The sequence below is a fragment of the Poromitra crassiceps genome (assembly GCF_964638095.1).
Source record: "Poromitra crassiceps genome assembly, chromosome: 1".
In the NCBI taxonomy this organism is placed as follows: Eukaryota; Metazoa; Chordata; class Actinopteri; order Beryciformes; family Melamphaidae; genus Poromitra; species Poromitra crassiceps.
The window spans coordinates 45,379,584-45,401,243 of record NC_139623.1 but is presented as its reverse complement, the minus strand read 5'-3'; the positions used below and the strand labels follow the sequence as shown (position 1 = coordinate 45,401,243).

Here is a 21,660-nt window from a genome sequence, read left to right as displayed (position 1 = left end):
TGTCTTTAATGTGTCCAGCACTGCAGGCAGAGCAGTGTCTTTAATGTGTCCAGCACTGCAGGCAGAGCAGTGTCTTTAATGTGTCCAACACTGCATGCAGAGCAGTGTCTTTAATGTGCCCAACACTGCAGGCAGAGCAGTGTCTTTAATGTGCCCAACACTGCAGGCAGAGCAGTGTCTTTAATGTGTCCAGCACTGCAGGCAGAGCAGTGTCTTTAATGTGTCCAGCACTGCAGGCAGAGCAGTGTCTTTAATGTGTCCATCACTGCAGGGAGAGCAGTGTCTTTAATGTGTCCAGCACTGCAGGCAGAGCAGTGTCTTTAATGTGTCCAGCACTGCAGGCAGAGCAGTGTCTTTAATGTGTCCAGCACTGCAGGCAGAGCAGTGTCTTTAATGTGTCCAACACTGCAGGCAGAGCAGTGTCTTTAATGTGTCCAGCACTGCAGGCAGAGCAGTGTCTTTAATGTGTCCAACACTGCAGGCAGAGCAGTGTCTTCCTTCCCAGTCCTCAAATCCACAGATGCATATAAATACTGTACCTTTCAACCACATATCAGTATTGAGCTCTTAGCAGCAGGATGTCTTTCTAGATAGAAATGGACAAAGCCCACTGATATTACAGTTTTTCACAATTGTTTAAACACATTCATTGGAACATCAGACACAATGTGCACAACCTGAAACTCATGTACCAACTGCCAAACCAATTCTGCTGAACTCCAAGCACATTTTCTGCTTTAGACTCAGATTCCCATTCCAAACCACACATTTTTCACAACACTACACACAATTCTCTATATGTTGCACACTCTTCCTGAATTCCCTCTCTTGGTGTTCACACAGAACACACTGCCAATCACATTTCTAAACTCCAAAGGCTGTTGTGCAAATTAGCAATCAGCAATTTTTGTTGTGTTTTTGTTTTTTGTCTTTATTTTGTTCTGTTTTATATGGTTCGTTTTTAACGTTTTGGTACTGTTTTAACTTTTCTCTTGAACTTTTGTTGTAAAGGCCTAACCAGGGACAGGGGTTGCAAATTAGCCTCGGCTAGAAACCTGTATGCATGACATCTGTTTTGTAGGTCATATGAAATCATGTTCAATGCATTTGTCCCTGTTCAATAAACGAATAAATAAATAAAATGAATACATTTGCTATAGAAGGGTCACAGATGAGCTCCTGTTTTTTTTGGAGAACAATGAATGGTGGCAACATCGAAGAGAGAGGTGATGAGGTCCTGTGGCCAGCCAGGGACCGAATGCAGGATGCAGCCTAGTTGTTTTGTTTATTGCCTATTTTCTGTTATCTCTTTCATTTCATCCCATTTTCATCCTGTTTGCTGTGATTTACAGTAGACTGCACATTTTGGGTACAAATAAAATATTATTTGTTGTTAATATTGTATGTTGTTTTCTATTTGAGTATACGTAAAAACATGATATGGTAATATTTTACATCCAACAGGTGAAAGTGTAACACTGAACATGCAAAGGCATAATTCTACTGATACAGTAAAGCAGCATTCATATAGTGTTTTCCATTCATACTATAGTGTTTTCCATTCTGCACACCAGTGTTCAATGGGTGCTTAGAAATGTCTACTCATATGATGTATGTGTTTGTCATTTGAAAAGAAAGGACCATTTAGTGAGGAGGTAACACTGTTTTGAGGGCAAAGTGTGCTTTTGCAAGACAAGTGTAGGATTTTGCATTTTGTGTGTGAGTTTTGAGGTTTTGTGTTTAGGGTTTTGAGAAAGTGAGGTAGTCTATCAGGAAATGTGTTTAAGCAATTGTGAAAAACTGTAAAGCGAGGGCTTATTAACATTATAAAGCAATTTCCACTTTTTTACACAGTATTTTATTTTCTGTGTGTGTGTGTGTGTGTGTGTGTGTGTGTGTGTGTGTGTGTGTGTGTGTGTGTGTGTGTGTGTGTGTGTGTGTGTGTGTGTGTGTGTGTGTGTGTGTGTCCTGTTTTGGTGCAAACATTTATTGTAGAAGCCAAGCTCGTGTGTATGTGATTGTAGGTGTACATAGTATTTTATTTTATTTTCTGTGTGTGTGTGTGTGTGTGTGTGTGTGTGTGTGTGTGTGTGTGTGTGTGTGTGTGTGTGTGTGTGTGTAACTGTAAGTATGTGTCACTCACTGTTTCAACATGCATTTTAAAGCTCCCCTCTCCCAACTCTGGCTTTTTGTCCCACGTGACAGGCAGTGTGTTTTAATGAAAGCTCCTCTCCTTCATAAGCCTACATTCACACAGGATGCCGAACGTAAGCAGAACTAAAGCTTGAAGCAGGCACAAGCTGAACGTACGCCTTGTTGTTCACACAAGACGCCTCCTCTTTTCCTCTCAGCTCCTCTCAGCGCCTACTCTCGCACCTTGAACCCGCCCACCACTGACATTGACTCCATGCCTCACGCAGTGACGCCGGAACGAGTTTGCAATTAGGGGGACAAAAGCAGGAAGGAAGTCTTGTAAAAAATTTGAAGTGCTCTCGTGCACTGGCTGCGGATTCTCCTCTTTTTTCCCCATTCTCTCTCTCATATTTAGGGGGACAAAATGTCCCCTTGTCCCCCCGCTTCCGGCGCCCGTGGCCTCACGGCTTCATGGCTTCAGCGTCAAGCTTGGAAATTCGGCGTCAGGCCTGAGTGATCGCTTCGGCGTGGCGTGAGCGTGGCTTCGGCACGGCGTCAGCGTGACACGTGCGCGGGTGTTGTGAACGGCTTTGCCTGTTAACAAGGACGCCGAAATGAAACTTGTGGGTACAGCGTAGGTACAGCTTCGGTTGAGCGTTGCTTCGGCGTCCTGTGTGAATGAGGGCTAGGTCTGCCGTGTCAACTTCTGATGCCTTCTGGTGCCAGGCCACATTCAGAGGGAGAGCCGGGGGAGAGGAGAGACAGCCTGCTTTGCCCTTCTTTATAGCTGCTTTCTCAGAACCGTTTGTTTCTTTGAAAATGAATTGCATTTGCAACCTGCACAATTCAAATTAGATAATAGCGTGTGTGGCTTGTCTCTGCGGTTAAGTGATAACGAGTGTCTACACACACACACACACACACACACACACACGATGCACACACGCACACACACACGTGCACACACACACACACACACACACACACACACACGATACACACACACACACACACACACACACACACACACACACACACACACACACACACACACACACACACACACACACTACCTCTCCTCTCACCCTAATTTGACCAGTGGTTGTCTGTCACACACACACACACAAGCTGAAAAGCCCTTCAGGATATCAAATCCACGCTCTCTCATTTCTAACTAGGTCAACACTCGCTCACAATAGCTGCATCCTCACTCCCCTCCTTCCTTCTCTATCCCCCCCATTTTTTTTTTATTGCACCATTGTTTAAACCCAATGCAAAACACCACAATGTTTAATCAAAATTATTTTACTTAATGAGGGAATACCACTCACTTTAAAGAATTCATGTTATTCCTACAGTATTATGGAAAGCTAAAGGAAAGCTAGTGGAAAGCTACATCAATTTGAAACCCAAACAACTCTCTCTTACTCCCAGAACCAGAAGACCAAGATCTAAGACTTGAGCCTCCACTCCACAATGATACTGAGCATCATTGGGATTATGTAAAATCCCCCCATGAATATTGGGGGCTATTTTACAGTGTATTTATTTTACAGTGTATTTTCTTATTCGGAGTTGATAATATTATGCAGAATATACTGCAGCTCATTTGGGTATAAATACATTATTTACTATACGGTAAGCGGTCTTCCTTTGTGCCATCAAGGAATCCAGCAGATTTCCCACCAAATCCGCCCCCGGTGACCCACAATGTAAAATGCGGTGTAGATCTCCAACCTTCTTGGCTATAGAGAGCCAAAGTGGAATGTCACTTCCTGCTTCAGCACTGTACCAGAGATTTTCATCCGCTATTTATTTTCCCATAGACATTTGCTAAAATGCTTATAAAAATAGTAGTGGTGGGAATCGTTTACATTTTTTTATCTAATTAATTAGAGGCTTTGTAAGTAATTAATCGCAATTAATCGCATTTTAATCGCATATCAATATTTGACACAAGAAGCAACATTTTTTAATTTAAATGGATTTTGGTATAGTGAATAGGCAGTAGTAGTAGTAGTACTTTATTCGTCACATAGCAGTCAGTAGACTAAATGAATGACCAATTTACAGGTTAAAAAGCAAACAAGAGCACAGGTTAAAATGCACAATCAGCAGAGGTTAAATGTAGACATCAGTCTTCACTAACTAAAATAGAACTTTCAGTCATAAACAAAAGGAGACCAGTAGCCTATACTACGAAGCTAGTTTAATGCCTTATCCGAGTAAGTTTGAGTTTAAACCTGGTTTAGCCGTACTACAAAGCAAGTTAACTTTCAATCACCATGGCAACTGACGCTGCAAAGCTAACCTGGTCGCGACCAGGTTAGCTTCAGAGGATAAGATCAAAATCCATGACAGACCCATATAATCGGCTCTCTGGAGTCACTCACCGTTCATATAAGATCGCCATATGAAAAATAGATTGCAGTCAACTGAGAATATAACAAGAAAAACATTTGTGGCTCTGTAGGCTACATAATTAAATTAAGCCTACTTACCACTTTATGTCTTAACAGCTCAACGATGCGTGGAGAAATATGATCACTATTAATCACGCAGCGCATACACGGAGCCTCAAATGGAGTGAGGGTGATATTCTCCTACATGCCAGAAAAGCCTATAGCCTACATATAATATAGATATGGGATAAATATGGGATAGCCCCAATAGGCTACTAAATATGCAGTCAATTCTTGCATGTTTCAGCTGGAACTGTGTCCTGTAGGCTGTATGCCAATATATGAGCAAAAATAGGCTAGTTTTTATCAATGAAAACTATGCCGCATCGTCTCAATTCAGTTCAGCAGTTTTCTCTTTTATATTAGGCATCAGCATTATCATTATTTTATATATGAATTATTCGATCAGTGCAACTACACACATAATGAGTGATAGAGATCATTATTCATTGAGCATGCGTTTCTAAATCTATGGTCTAAATAGGTTTACAGATTGTGGAAATTTATAGGCTGAGATTACACATTTAGGGGACAGAAATCGCTGATCAAAGTGAATCAAATGACTGATGTGAATACAAGCGGCAGCTTTAGCAGTCCTTCAGCAGATTATATCCAACGCGGATTTTCATTCTGACATAGGTTACATTAAATATCCGCTAAAACTCTGATCACGCACTGCGCTTTGATTGAATGAGGAAATGGGTGTAGAAATGGGTGTGGGCGTGGATCAACTCAGCTGTTCATAATGTGATTCGCTAGCGCACCTCTTTCGCGTGGACGCGCGCCTGTGCACGAGCGAAAAACGTGCGCGTGCACAGGCAGATCCCAGCTTCAGTTATCCAGTAAAAAACCAGCGTCGTAGTATCCTTAAACTAGATAGCTTTGATCCTGTTCAGTCAAACCAGATCAAAGGGACTTATCGCGGATCTGTTAAACTAGCTTCGTAGTACAGAGCTCAGACCAACAGGACATGTTATGGGGTATGGAGGAGGTTCAGGACAAGGTTATAATAGTTTTGGATTTTTTCATTCGTTTTTATTTTTATTCGTTTTGACTTTTTGTTTTCAATTTGTTTAGTTTTCATTAATTTTCAAGGTGGGTTTGATCGTTTAGTTTAGTTTTTATTTTTTGAAAATGCTTAGATTTAGTTTTTATTAGTTTCAGTATTAGTTTTAGTCTTTTTTTTTTGTTTGTCAGGGGTGAGATTCAAAAGGGTCATAAAAGATGATAGATCTAGGAAAATAGATTTAATCTCCACTCAAAATACTAGGCTTATTATGTATGAAATACTGTAAACTGACAAAGACTCAAACTAAGGACATTTTCTCTTACATTTAATTTAATTTTAGTTTTGTAAACTCACAATACCGTTTCAGTTAGTTATCGTTTTTTTGTAAAGCTTAGTTTTGTTTTGTTTTTCAGTTTATTTCATGTTTTTTCAATTCTAGTTTTCGTTTATTCGTTGGTTCAGGAGTCTAGTAAGGCATGGTATGGGGGGAGAGTTCTGATGGCGATGTGTTTTTGTGAGGAGATTGTTCAGTTAGAACAGACAATACACATTGCTGTATTTGTACTTGTCAGACGTGGACTTAGTCATCTTGGCTCTGAACCCCGTCATCTGGTCGAGTGTGGGTTGGCGACTCTGCTTCCTCGTTTAGGACTAACGTTAGCTTGATCAGCGGCTAATTTAACGTTACATGCAGCTCTGGCTTCCACGCTAGCTGCAACATGTTTAGCATTGTGGTGATAACGGAGGCTTGAAGTGCTGATATGCAAATATTTGAAGTGTTACAGCGCACTTCCCACATGTGGGGCTTTGTTGTCTGATGTCACTCAATGCACGTTGTGCATCAGTATGATTGGTATGCCTGGAATTCGTCCACTGAGAAACTGGTCTCTGTAGTGCAAAAATAAAGTGCGATTAAAATGCGTTAATTTTTTTAACGCATTCTTTTTTCCGTAATTAATTAATCGAAATGAACGCGTTAAAGTCCCAGCCCTAATTAAAATCCTACGAATAGCACCCTTAACACATTGAGTGCCAGCGACGCCATATGGCGTCATTAGAAATTTACCGTAGGCTGCCAGCGACGCCAAATGGCGTCAGTAACTCGAAATTGTTTTTTTGACGGGGGGGTGTCGATCTATGCCTCTTACATCGCCTCTTACAATATGATAGCTATTGAATGTGTCTAACCTATTTTACAGAACCCTTAGGTGGCGACAGCGCACTCCAGATGAGAGAAAGTGGAGTAAAACCATAGAGTAAAACACACAGAAGAAGTCGTTTGGGAAGAGGAAATCGCATCGCATCCGTCCGTATGCAGCTGCTTCATTGAAGCATAACGTAGCTGTGCCCCTGCAGCAGCCAATCTGCTGTCACAATTGAGCACCTCGTGTCCGCTGCATTCGCTGCATTCGCATGATCAGCCGTGGAGTTCTCAACTGGAAGCATGGTGACATACACGCGGGTGTAAAAAAGCTGGACTAGCGGACTTTTCACTGCTGAGAGCACACGCAGAGCAAACGCACTCACAGCAGAGCAGAGCAGAGAGATACTCCTCCCACAACGGGGGGGGGGGGGGGGGGGGGGGGGGAGGAGGAGGGGGGGAGGTGGGGCACGCAGGACACTACAGCATACAACAGACCCAAGCAGCTGCAGCATTACATCAGAAAATATTAGCAATGAGTCAATGATGTGCTTGAAATGCTTCCTTTCACAAAATGGGCATTATCTCAGCTCGTAGAAAAAAAGGGCTGTTTTTGGTCTAATCAAGCTATCTTCTCCGGCTCATAACTAAAGAACGGAAAATGGGATCAATAAACTTTTTTTTGCAGGTGATAGAAGAGAGTCTCATCGTTATTTGTGCGTGTTCAGTGTTTACATAGTAATTATTAAAGAAATTATATGACTGTTTTAAAATGCATTGCGGCCTATGTGGCACAGTACAGCACCTTTTGCCCAAGGGCCGTGGCACTCAAAGTGTTAAGACCATGACCGCAGGCTCTACCCATCTGCCTTCTCTCCATTATTTTTGCCTGCATTGCACAAGGGCCTCCCCGTAACGTACGTCTCAATCTCCATGAAGCTGTCATGACAGGAGGGCCTATATGAGTTATTCAGCACACCATACAGTCTGCATTATCTCTGCCTATCTCACTCCATACAGTCTGCATTATCTCTGCCTATCTCACACCATACAGTCTGTGTTATCTCTGCCTATCTCACACCATACAGTCTGTGTTATCTCTGCCTATCTCACACCATACAGTCTGTGTTATCTCTGCCTATCTCACACCATACAGTCTGTGTTATCTCTGCCTATCTCACACCATACAGTCTGTGTTATCTCTGCCTATCTCACACCATACAGTCTGTGTTATCTCTGCCTATCTCACACCATACAGTCTGTGTTATCTCTACCTATCTCACACCATACAGTCTGTGTTATCTCTACCTATCTCACACCATACAGTCTGTGTTATCTCTGCCTATCTCACACCATACAGTCTGTGTTATCTCTGCCTATCTCACACCATACAGTCTGTGTTATCTCTACCTATCTCACACCATACAGTCTGTGTTATCTCTACCTATCTCACACCATACAGTCTGTGTTATCTCTGCCTATCTCACCATATGGCAACCCCATCCCAGCCCCTTCTCAAATAGGCTTCGCCATTATCAGTGTCACGCTGGGGTTTAGCTTGATGTATGTTTAGCCTATTAGTATTCTGGCTCATTAGTTTCAATCTTGTTTTTGTCTGTTTTGTTTTTGAATCTTTATCTATATTCACATACTGCTCCTTTAACATCCCAGCTAATCCAGCCATGAGCATCTAAAATGAATGAATGAATGAGTCATTGTCAGCATTTGAAAGGCATACCGACACAGGTCATTATACATACAGGGCAAGCCTCACCTGCTTCAACACTGTGGTGTGGGTGTAGGCCCCTCTGCCTGGTCTCCAGACGAACAGACGAAACACGTTACAAACAAACAATCACTTGGGTTGTGTTACTGACTGTTCCTGAGTTATGTCTGATCTTAACAATAGCTTATGATTGTCAGTTCAACTAAACAAGGAGAGCTAATAAACGCTCTGACGGATTCAACCGCAATTTCAGTGACACAGGAATACCCTGGCAGCCACATTAGCCACAGCGCACATCACTCCTCGTAAACGTCAACTACCACTCGCCGCCTCCACGTGTCCCCACAAATTAGCATGACATTAGCATGATATTAGCACATCCGACCTGCGCAACCATGCCTTATCAAAGCGCTCTGTGATCCCCAGCTCCCTGTGCTTTAGTCTGGAGCGGAGAAAGAGACGGAAGAGAGAGAGTTCCCCCCAGAGAGAGAGAAGAGAGCGATGAGCTACATGATAACGAGCGGTGTTACACAGCCACGTAACACACAGTCTTGTCACAGCGCCTCGGAGCTGTGCTGAGCAAAACGGGCTGCAGCAGATGTTTGGCGACTACAATCACACAGGGCTACATACCTCACTTGACTTGCAAATATTTGCTAAGTGACTTCAATATTGGATTTTCTCAATTTTATTTTATTTATTTATTATTCAGAATGTGTAAGATAGCGATCCCAGTGTGTAAAAATGAAAACACTCACTGCACTTTATGCACATAGTTACTCTCTGACTGTGGATTATTATTCTTTGTAAAATGGTATTTTGTCGCCTTGATGAAATTGAGAAGCAATCGATAATTTTCGTCTGTTCTTTTGTGCATGAGTCACACACGATATCTCAGAAAATGAGTGGATTTTGGCACAACTTGGGGAATGATGCGTCTCTACCACTACATTCAGAGATTTTCAAGATTACACCAGAGCCCTGTATATAGAAGAGTCTCTCCATCTCCATTCACTCCAATGGACCAGTTTTTTACTCTCAAGAGTCCCAGGAAGTAAGGTCCTGGATTAAGCAGCACTGTCGAGTTGCAGCAAAATGGACAGTTTGTGTTGTACTTTGAAAGTTTTTTTTTTTTAATCAAATTGTACATTATCAGCTTTATTTGCAACTAAACAAGGAGAGCTAATAAACGCTCCGACGGATTCTGACGGACAAGTTGTCGCCGATGCAGGGCACCGCTGCTAGAGCTCCTCTGTGTCTGTTATACTGTCTGTTTATCGTCCTAAATGTATCTGTCTTTGAGACATGCGCGATCATCGGATACAACCGTGAATCACTCCTGTGTCTACGTGATGAAGTTCGAGGGTTATCATACGTTAACCCCGAACTAAGATGTATTGACTTTGCCGTCTGCCCTACCGCTGGAGGCGATTCCAGCGATCACTACAAACACCACTACAGAGGCAAGCGTACCTGGCGTAGTGCCGAGAAGCACCAGAGAAGCCAGCACAACATCGACGGATCTCCCCCGAGACGCCGGCGGCACCGAGGCAAGCGCGGCGGCGTCCTGGTCAAGCTACGCGAACGTCCTTTCAAAATCAAAATCAAAATCTACCTGGCAAACATGCAGTCTCTGCCAAACAAAACAGACGACTTGCTGAGCCGAATACACTCCCAGCGAGAGGCCAGGGATTGCTCCGCCTTCTGTCTCACGGAGACCTGGCTTGACGACAACAACACGCCAGACTCAGCAGTTCAACCACCGGTCTTCACTGTCTTCCGCTCCGACCACCACCACTCCGACCTCGAAGCACTGGAAAAGTGAAAGGAGGTGGAGTTTGTTTTCTCATAAACAACAAGACACAGACACTGTCATCATGAGTCAAAGCTGCACTGCTGATCTTGAATGTCTTGCCATTAAATGTTGCCGCTTTTATCTCCCAAGCGAGTTTTCATCTGTTTTTCTGTTCGCTGTTTATATTCACCCACGGGCCGACGCCTTTGTTGCTCTTAATGAGCTAGCAGACATTATAGACATAAACATGAGAATGCCCACCCAAATGCAGTGTTTATTGCATCTGGGGATTTTAATCATTGTAATCTAAAAACTGTCATTCCAAAATACTATCAGCACGTGAAACACGCCACAAGGGGCAGTAAAACCCTAGACAAGTGCTATAGCAATGTGAAAGCCGCATATCGGTCCCTCCCAAGACCAGCCTTCGGGAAATCCGACCATCTCTCCATGTTTCTCCTGCCCACCTACATACAGAAGAATAGACTATGAAAACCAGTCGTCCGCTCCATACAATGCTGGTATAAGGATGCTGAAACACAGCTAATGGGGTGTTTCGACTCGACTGACTGGAATGTTTTTAAATCTGAGGACTTGGATCAATATTGCGACTCTGTTGTTTCATATATCAACTTCTGCATCGACTCCTGCGCCCCGCGCAAAACGATCAAGCAACATCCCAAATCCATGGCTCAACCCCGACGTCAGAGTCAAATTAACTGAACGCGCTTACGCTTTTAAATCCGGGGATGCCACATGCTATAAGCTAGCAAGATATTCGCTGGAGCGGTCAATAAAAGCTGCCAAGCGCTCCTATGGAGACCTGATTGAAGGCCACTTCAAGGAGAACGACCCTCGACGTATGTGGCAGGGCCTGAGCTCTGTCACCTCATACAAACCCAGGAGCCTGGCCATCAGAGCCTGTGACGACCCCTCACTCCCAGATGTTCTGAACAATTTTTACTCCAGGTTTGACGCCATGAACACTGAGCCTCCTGTCTTCACGCCCTCTAACACCAGTGATCTGTCTGGGCTGACTGTATCAGTACATGAGGTCCGGAAGGTCCTGTCTAGGACCAAAGTCAGGAAGGCCGCTGGACCGGACGGCATTCCCCCCCGGGTCGCAAGATCCTGCTCCGAGCAGCTTGCCCCCGTGCTCACAGACCTTTTTAACATGTCACTGCAACGTCGTATTGTCCCTAGGAGTTTTAAAGAATCTATTGTAGTCCCGGTACACCTGTTACATGTCACAATGATTACAGGCCTATTGCCCTCACCTCAGTGCTCATGAAATGTCTAGAGCGTCTAGTGCTGGACTACATTAAGCGTCAGATCCCTCCTTCTCTTGACCCCTGGGGGAAAAAAAAAGATCTGTGGAGGACGCCATCTCTTTAGCCTTGAACTCCGTCTACGAGCACCTAGACAAAAGTCAATCTTATGTCAGAATGCTTTTTATTGACTATAGTTCTGCTTTTAACACGATCATTCCCTCACTCCTCATCCACAAATTGCAAAATCTTGGTCTGTGCGATGCTGTTTGTGAATGGATTTTTAGCTTTCTAATTCTGAGACCTCAAAGAGTGAGGATTGGTAACAATCTGTCTGAGACTCTTGTCCTCAGTACCGGCTCGCCTCAAGGCTGCATTCTTAGTGCCTTTTTATTCACTCTTTTTACTCACAACTGTATTGTAAAGTACGCGGACGACACCACCGTCATTGGGCTCATAAGCTTAAACGACGAGTCCAACTACAGACTGGAGGTTGAAAATCTAGTCAGGTGGAGCGAGGCTAACAACCTCATACTTAACGCTTCTGAAACAAAGGAGCTCGTCATCGATTTCCACCGTACTAAGGGACCCCACCATCCCATTCTAATCAACGACACTGAAGTCGAGATGGTTAAGGATTTTTAAATTTCTTGGTGTCATCATCTCTGATGACCTCACTTGGCACTCCAATACAAAAACAGTCATCAAAAAGGCTCAGCAACGGCTCTTCTTCTTAACACATTGACTGCCAGCCGTTTTTTTTTGCTGTAGGTAGCTTCTGCCAAGCCGTTTTTTGAGGATTCTGGCTCATTTTACAAGAGCCGAGGATTCTTTTCTGCTTGGACTTTGTGAACATACAATATCTCAAAAGTACTAATAGAATGTGTACTTTCTCTGTCTAAAAGAGTTAGTTTGTAGAGTTAGTAGTTATGTAGATATTAGCCGTTGAGTACAGCATGGTTTCAGCGTCTGAGACAGAAAGCTGAGATAATTGCAGTTTTGTGAAATTCAATCAAACAGGCAGAAAAGTCACTTTAACCATTTATTTTTGGCATCAGTGAGACATCAGACATCTGAACAATAGTTGTTTTCAATAATAGAGGAATAATACAATAATAAAATAAATAAATGTCAAAATAAATACAAAACAAGAGCAGACCACAGGTCACTCAGCTTTTTTTTTTTTTATAGCTTTTTTTTTTTTATATAGGTTTTTTCGGTTTGTGATCAAACCGGTTTGGGCTCGTACACCGAATCCAGAACTGCTCCAAAATGTAATGGGTACTTCCTTGGCCCATGTTACACCCATCCACAAAGTTACATGAAAATCGGCAGGTGCTTTTATGTATTCCTGCTAGCTAGCAAACAATCAAACAGAGCATCAAAAACAAAACCTCCCTGGCAGGTTTTTTTTTTTTTTTTACGACCCATGCCTACTCAGTGCCACTGAGCTTAGAACTTGTCTGAGTGGTACACCTCATAGCAGCCAGCCCTGTGTAATGGGACCTCACATATAACACAAAAGTAGCGTGTCTCGCGTCTAAGATTATTCCTTGTACAAACCCTACACCTCCTTGCTGGGTGAGCTTGTTTGCGTGAGGCTGGATACTTGGCCATTACATGGCCCGCTAGATCGACATCCAGCCTGCTTGGAGGGTCCAGGTATGGTGCCCGGGGCATGGTTGCAGGTTGGTCACTGCTCCCCTCCCCCCCACCCCCCACATAGTATGCGATGTTCTGGTCCAATCGGTCTACCCCATTCATGTACTTGTTGTAGTCTACAACGCACTTGGGTTTTGCGTGTGGGACCCTCTCTCTGCTGCCTTTCTGCCTGACCTGCACTGTCTCCATCGTGTCGTCGTGCATAGTGGAAACCATTTTCACGATTCGCTTGTCGCGCCAGGCCAGAACCATGGTGCCACCATTGTGGCGCATGACCGTTTCCCCCATCTTCACTGTGTGGTTGGTAACCTTCGTAGCAGGTGGCTCGCCCCTGTTCTTCCTCAGAGTGCCACAGACATGTGTCTGACACTCCAGCAGCTGTGCACACATTCCAACAGAGTTGTAGTAGTTGTCCATGTATAAATGGTACCCCTGCCCTGCCAAGTCCCCGAGGAGGAACTCCACCGTCTCGCCTAGGGAGGACCGCTCACCACAGTAGGGCTTCATGCTGTAGCAGTAACCTGTCTGGGAGTCACAGAGGATGTATGATTTTATCCCATACTTTATGGGTTTCTGTGGGTTGTACACCTTGAAGGCCAACCGCCCACGCCACAGGAGCATCCCCTCATCAATACTGATGTCTTGACCTGGTGTGAACATGGCTCTGAACTTTCCTAACAGGTCATTCAATACTGGCCGGACCTTGTACAACCTGTCTGCACCATCAACATCAAAATTGTTAGAGAAATGGAGGAATCTGGTTAGCAGTTGAAAGCGGTTGCGAGACATGGTTTTGTTGAAGTGGGGGGTAGCATACACTTCATTTTTGGTCCAGTACATGGACAGTTCAGGCTTCTTCACGATCCCAGTGAGGAAGTATAGTCCCAAGAAGCTCTTGATTTCTGCCACATCAGTGTCCTTCCACCTCCCAAGCCTTGAATGTGGCAGAGCCTCGCTCACCTGACTGATGCACTGATGGGCATACAGATTAGTTTGTGCTACAATGGCCTGGAGCAGCTCATCGTCCAGGAAGAGCTGGAAAAAGTCCACTGGTTGAGCAGGAGCACCACCAGTATGAGGACGGCACGGTGGCTCAGTGGTTAACACTGTTGCCTCACAGCAAGAAGGTCCCGGGTTCGAACCCCGGTCCGTCCCAGGTCCTTTCTGTGTGGAGTTTGCATGTTCTCCCCGTGTCCGTGTGGGTTTTCTCCGGGTGCTCCGGTTTCCTCCCACCATCAAGAAAGACATGTATGTTAGGGTTAATACTCCTGTCAGTGCTCCTGACCAAGGTATTGGCAAAAGAACTGGAGTTGGTCCCCGGGCGCTGCACAGTGGCTGCCCACTGCTCCTAGTTCTAGGAAGGTTCCTAATAGAGGATGGGTCAAATGCAGAGGATGAATTTCCCCAAGGGGATAAATAAAGGATAACTTAACTTAACTTAACTTAACTTAACTTAACTTAACTTAACTTAACTTAACTTAAGGACCCGGTTCTGCTGTGAATGGGATGTGGGTTGGCTCCCAGTCAACATCACTCCACTCAGGAGGACCTGCAGGCTGGGGACGTTTCCCACTTCCAGCTCCATCTGCAAATTATAGAAATACATAATTACCATAAAATAGTGTTTTTCATATGTGTGGTACTGAATTCTGGAGTTCTAGAATTTCTGGAATTCTGGCTGGAACCTGTGATGTGAAAATAAACCTGATTCTGAAGAGTGATCTTACCCATTTTCCTGGCACCAGAGGATGTGGCACCAGATGCTGTAGCGCTACAGCTGGCTACAGGCTCATCTTCAGAGTCTGAAAATCAAGATTCAAGATTTTTATTGTCACTCCATGGTACAAGTATCACGTGTGAAATTCTTGTGCTGTGAACTCCGTTTACAACATAGTACAAATATAACAGGGCATTGAGTGCAAAAAAACAACAACAAGAGACAACAATCAATAAGGCAGTATAGTGATAAGACATACTGCCTTATTGATTGTTGTGTCTCTTGTTGTTCAGTAAAATGAATTGACTGACTGCTGGCTTTTGTACAGTCATAGTAATTACATTTACACAAGTTACACAAGTCATCTCAAACATCGTCTTACCACTGCTGCTCTGTGGAGCTTCGCTCCTCGACGGGGCCCATTCTTCCTCAGAATCCTCCGCGTCTGGAGAAGACGTGAGGTCGCTCGACTCGGACGACTCAGACAGCCCAGCAGCCGCAGCGGCGACATGCATGGGCTCACCCCATTCCTCATCCGAGACCTCGGAATCGGTCTCTGGCACAAGCTCGTTTCGGACGGAAAAGAAATCCAGCAGTGATCTCTGATCCGCCGATCGCTTGCGTGCAGCCGCCGAAGACCGCTTGCGTTTGGCCGGCATGGCACAAACACAAACACCACCCACTCCCAACTAAACTAAAACTGAAAATACTAACTAAACTAAACTAAAATAAAACAACTACTGCTACGACTAGATCAAACTGAACTGAAATAAGGCTAATCTACCGGCTACCAACTCGATCAAACTGAACTAGAATAAACGCTAAATACTAATACTAAAATGAACTGACGCTAAGGCTAAGCTAACTACAATGAACTGTAACTACGCGCTAACTATCTATCTAAACAAAGTCTACTATAAAGACTATACTAAACACTACTACTGTACTAACAACTAACAAACTAAATCAACTACGCTAACCAACTCGCTCTAAATCTGACTCTAAATTGCTAAATTGCTGAAATTCTCTATCTATAAATCGCTATGTAATTCTGTCTCGCTCTGTATCTCAAACTTACCTACTACCCACGCTGATCAAAGGAGCCCGCCTTCCTTATATAGAAATCTTTGTTAGAGTACTTCCGGGGCAGCGGGAGAGGTCGGATCCACATTCACATATTGCCCAAGGGCCTCACCTAGTGGAAACCACTGAAAAAACAGTTTGACGTGTTAACACGTCGTTGGCAGTCAACAGCTGGATTCTGAAAACGTGTTTACACGTCGTTGGCAGTGAACGTGTTAAGAAGACTAAAGCATTTCACCCACAACAGTCAGGTCCTCCTTAATTTTTATCTATGTATCATCAAGAGTATCCTCACCAGCTCTTTCACCATATGGTTTGGTAATCTCACTGTCAAGGAGAAAACATCTCTGAACAGAGTTGTGCGCTGTGCTCGCAGGGCAACCGGGGCCGACCTGCCTGCATTAGAAGAGCTCTACAGCTCTAGATCTGCCTGCATTAAGAAGAGCTCTACAGCTCTAGATCTGCCTGCATTAGAAGAGCTCTACAGCTCTAGACCTGCCTGCATTAGAAGACCTCTACAGCTCTAGATCTGCCTGCATTAGAAGAGTAGAAGAGCTCTACAGCTTTAGATCTGCCTGCATTAGAAGAGCTCTACAGCTCTAGATCTACCTGCATTAGAAGAGCTCTACAGCTCTAGATCTGCCTGCATTAGAAGAGCTCTACAGCTCTAGACCTGCCTGCATTAGAAGAGCTCTACAGCTCTAGATCTGCCTGCATTAGAAGAGCTCTACAGCTCTAGACCTGCCTGCATTAGAAGAGCTCTACAGCTCTAGATCTGCTTGCATTAGAAGAGTAGAAGAGCTCTACAGCTCTAGATCTGCCTGCATTAGAAGAGCTCTACAGCTCTAGATCTGCCTGCATTATAAGAGCTCTACAGCTCTAGATCTGCCTGCATTAGAAGAGCTCTACAGCTCTAGACCTGCCTGCATTAGAAGAGCTCTACAGCTCTAGATCTGCCTTCATTAGAAGAGCTCTACAGCTCTAGATCTGCCTGCATTAGAAGAGCTCTACAGCTCTAGATCTGCCTGCATTAGAAGAGCTCTACAACTCTAGATCTGCCTGCATTAGAAGAGCTCTACAGCTCTAGATCTGTCTGCATTAGAAGAGCTCTACAGCTCTAGATCTGCCTGCATTAGAAGAGCTCTACAGCTCTAGACCTGCCTGCATTAGAAGAGCTCTACAGCTCTAGACTTCTGCCTGCATTAAGAAGAGCTCTACAGCTCTAGACCTGCCTGCATTAGAAGAGCTCTACAGCTCTAGACCTGCCTGCATTAGAAGAGCTCTACAGCTCTAGACCTGCCTGCATTAGAAGAGCTCTACAGCTCTAGACTTCTGCCTGCATTAAGAAGAGCTCTACAGCTCTAGACTTCTGCCTGCATTAAGAAGAGCTCTACAGCTCTAGATCTGCCTGCATTAGAAGAGCTCTACAGCTCTAGATCTGCCTGCATTAGAAGAGCTCTACAGCTCTAGATCTGCCTGCATTAGAAGAGCTCTACAGCTCTAGATCTGCCTGCATTAGAAGAGCTCTACAGCTTTAGACTTCTGGCCCGTGCTTCTAGCATCGTTAGAGGTCATCCAGCCGCCAACCTCTTTAACCTACTTCCCCTCGGCAGACGTTACCGCTCTATAAAATGCTCTACCACTCGTTTTGCAAAGAGCTTTTTTCCAAGTGCGGTGCGCAGTCTGAATGACCTTAATTCCAAACACACCAAGCTGTAGACCATGCCTTACTTTTTGTTGCTTTTCCTCTGTATAAGATGTCTTATACATCTTATGATGTCTTATACCAAGGTCATGTGGTTCAGTAAAAAGGGCTCTGTGCTCATGTCACCTCCTCTGATCAGTACCCTCAATGGAGAGACCCTAGAGCAGGTCCCTGAATATAAATACCTGGGCATATGGCTGGACAACACTCTCAGCATATAAACAAGCTGCAAGCCAAGGTCAAATCAAAGATTGGCTTTCTCTATAGAAAGCGCTCCTCTTTCACTCTCTCTGCTAGACTCACCCTGGTTAAAATGACAGTTCTTCCCATGTTAGACTATGGTGACACCATTTACCGATCTGCCTGCAAAACTACTCTGCAAAAGCTAGATATTATTTATCACTCTGCCATCCGTTTCGCTACAAATGCCCCTTTCAGAACTCACCACTGCACTTTATATTCCTCTATAAACTGGCCATCCCTACTCATGCTAATTTACAAAACTCTCCTTGGTCTGTCACCCCCCTACCTGTGTAGTTTGTTGCAAATTGTACCTGCCGCGTACAACACCCGTTCTGCTAACCTCATCCTGCTGAAAATCCCCAAAACTCATTCTCTAATCGGTCAGTCGTCATTCCATTCTGCTGTGCCCACAGACTGGAATGGCTTACAAAAAAACACTAAAACTGGACAATTTCATCTCCAAATCAGCTTTCAAGGACTCTATCATGGACATATTCACTGACACCTGCAACTGCTTCCTGGACTAGCTCTTATCCCCTGCCTGTCTGCTCCGACTGTTTTTGTTTTATTTGCTCTGTCTGTCTTGCCATGTTTTAACTGTGTTTTAACTTGTGTTTTAATTTGTTCGAAGTAACTTTGTATTTATTTTATCCCCCTACCCCCTATCCCTTAAAAGGCTGTGCCTAATGCCAGGTCGCCATTGTAAATAAGAATCTGTTCCTAATGACTTACCTGGTTAAATAAAGGTAAAATAAATTTAATAAAAAACCTGACTGTACATGCAATGCTGCCTCATATGCATAGGCACTTTATCTTAATTGATGTGCACTTTAATTATCTTGCACTTTAAAACTTGAGCTGGAGAACTCGGTTCTATCCAATATGCACTTGTCTCCTTTTATCTTTTTAAATTTTTAACCTTTTTATTCCTTTTATTCTTTTTACGTGGTATCTAAATGTTTTCATATGTTGTCCTGTGTTTTGTTATGTACTGTATGTTTTTTAAGCTCCTAGCACCCCAATTCCAATGCAGTCTCTACTGTAAATGGCAAATAAAGTGACTCTGATTTTAGCATTCAAAAAATTCTGCCTTCCTGGCTGCTCATTGGCTAATGAGTGACGCATTTTGGACCTCCGCTGACGCCACTCTCTTACTAGATTGCTCTGGATTACACTAATTGGTCTAAGGGGAGTGCTGCTATTACAGGTCAAAACAAGGTGAAATATGTGTTACTGATTGGCCCGGAGGTGGTCTGCCTCATTCTGATTGGCCCGGAGGTGGTCTGCCTCATGGGGGACGACATGTTTACTGTCGCATTGTTTTTCTTTGGGAATGTGTAAAGGTTTATGAAAATGAATGTGCACACTGCACATTCCCTTCACTCACACCCTCTGATGTAGAACATCATATTTCCGTCCATTCATTTGTCTATCTGTCAATATCTCAGGCACAACTCGTCTGATTTGAATCAAACTTGGGGAAATGATGCCTCTCACTGCGTTCCAACTTCCAACACTTTCAAACTGACACTGATTGTTCAAAGTGGGATGCTACAATTGTGCAAAATGACACAAAATAAGCTGCTATATTTGACATGTCATTAGGACCAGTATCTGTTTCAATTTGTATATAGTCCATCAATTCTGTGCAATTGCTTATGATGTTTTCTGTGTGTCTCTCCCCCCCCAGTGTCACGGTTTCTCATCACATCCACGGGAGCCCTGTACATCCTGGATGTGCAAATGGAAGACGGGCTGTACAACTACAGGTGTATGACGCGCCACCGGTACACAGGGGAGACCCGACAGAGCAATAGCGCCCGCCTCATTGTCTCAGGTGAGGAGGACCTGATTATAAGATTATGAGTATAATCGATTATTTGAATGGAATTATAAATAGTGACATGAAAGACACGCGAGAGAAAGGAGATGATATGTGACAAAGGATATGAGCAGAACTGTATCAAAAGATATTTGCACAGGTGAGCCATAGGAGATTTTATTTGGGTCGCCAAATACATTTGCAGAATTTCTACCTCAGTCTTTTATTGAAAATGTGTATATTGTTTTACAGGAAATAAAAACAATGAGACGGCCTGTTAACTCCGCCTAAATGCATTTATTTGGTCGCATTTATAAAGTGTTTGACATAGGCCTAATAACATGCATAAAACAAAGTCATGACTTAGGCTACCAAACGTATATCTCTTTGAAATGGCTGGTTTACCTATTCAAAATAATATAAGGTGATGTGGAAATGGCAGTAAAAATGGTCAGCAATGTCACAAATTTGCTCTTCTCATGATTTATAGATAAGGCCTATTATTAATTGTTTATTTATTTGTTTATTAAAAAGGTCCCCATTAGCTGACACCTAGGCGTCAACTAGTCTTCCTGGGGTCCAGGACAACAAGTACATGTCATACAAACAATGAAAAAGAAAGAAAGAAAAACATGTCACATAAGAGTGACAGAAGAAGAAAGAAGAAAGAAAAAGAACATATTTAACAATAAATCTAGAATCAGATAGAGCAATGTATCATAGTCCTCAAACACTGGGCAGAATATCAATATACAAACATAAGATACTTTCACTCAGTAAAACAGACATCACAAAATACAACAAGAGATCAAATAAAATCAGGGTGGTTAGTGTGAACATAAATACAATCTGAGTTTCCTTTTAAAACATGCTTTACCAGTGATGGAACGAACATTGCCTGGAAGACAGTTCCATGATGTTATAGCCCTGTAGGGCCTTCTTTAAGTAGTTAGACTTTAGTCGGAAATTGTGTTGCGACGGTTTGATTTATAGATAAGGCCTATTATAACCATATATTTATTGGTTTTGCATGTAATTACTGTACATGTATTCTCATCATACATCTAACATACATATTTTATAACCCCCCCCCAACCCTGTGGCAGTATAAAAAGAAAAAGTAAAAAGGACAATGCAAGAATTAAATAAAAGTAACACAACTTATCATTTACAATAGCCTATTTCACATTCAAGTCACCCTTCCAATGCCTCTTCAATGTCACCATTTTTAACAAATTCCAGAAACATTTCCCAAATGCCATAAAATTCTGTCATTTTCTTCCTAATCATATAAGTAAGTTTCTCCAGAGCTAGACTAGATGTTAGATTTTTCAACCACTGACCTAGAGAGGGGCACCCAACATTCTTCCAACACAAAGCAATTGAACGTCTGGCCTGTAATAAGCACAAATCAACCATTTTCCTTTCTCTATTATTTAAAGAGCAATTGACAGGGTAGATGCCTAATATACACAATTTAGGACACAGTGGCAGTGGTGTGGAGGTAATCCTGGAGACATAAGTTGTCACCGAGCTCCAAAATCGTTGAATCCCACTACACTCCCACAAGCAATGAAACAAAGTACCTTGATGATTACCGTAAATTCCGGACTATAAGCCGCGGCTTTTTTCCCGTTTTTTGGCCCCTGCGGCTTATATAACGGTGCGTCTTATCTATGGATTTTTTCAGAAAAAAAAAAAAAAAAAAAAAAAAATCTCTTTTTTAGCACTCTTTCTAACTATAAATCCACTTCTGTTTTAATTTCCTCTCTTGCCCTCTTTTCACCACACCGCGGACACTGTGTGCACTGTAAAAATAAACAACGGTGGTGTTGTGTTATGTTGTTTTGTTGAAATGTTACGGTAATACGGTAAATGGGAGCTTCCTCAAACA

At 43.3% G+C, this 21,660-nt stretch overlaps 1 protein-coding gene across 2 annotated transcripts in view; it reads left to right on the top strand.

Moving 5' to 3' along the window:
* Positions 1-21,660, top strand: part of LOC310786774 (cell adhesion molecule DSCAM-like) — a gene marked incomplete at both ends in the record, with an annotated part of 256,515 nt that overhangs the window by 131,651 nt on the left and 103,204 nt on the right. For both annotated transcript variants that reach the window (XM_083648066.1, XM_083648065.1), the window contains one exon: positions 19,635-19,781. In XM_083648066.1, coding sequence (XP_083504192.1) covers positions 19,635-19,781 — 147 coding nt within the window. The remainder of the gene's footprint in view (positions 1-19,634; positions 19,782-21,660) is intronic.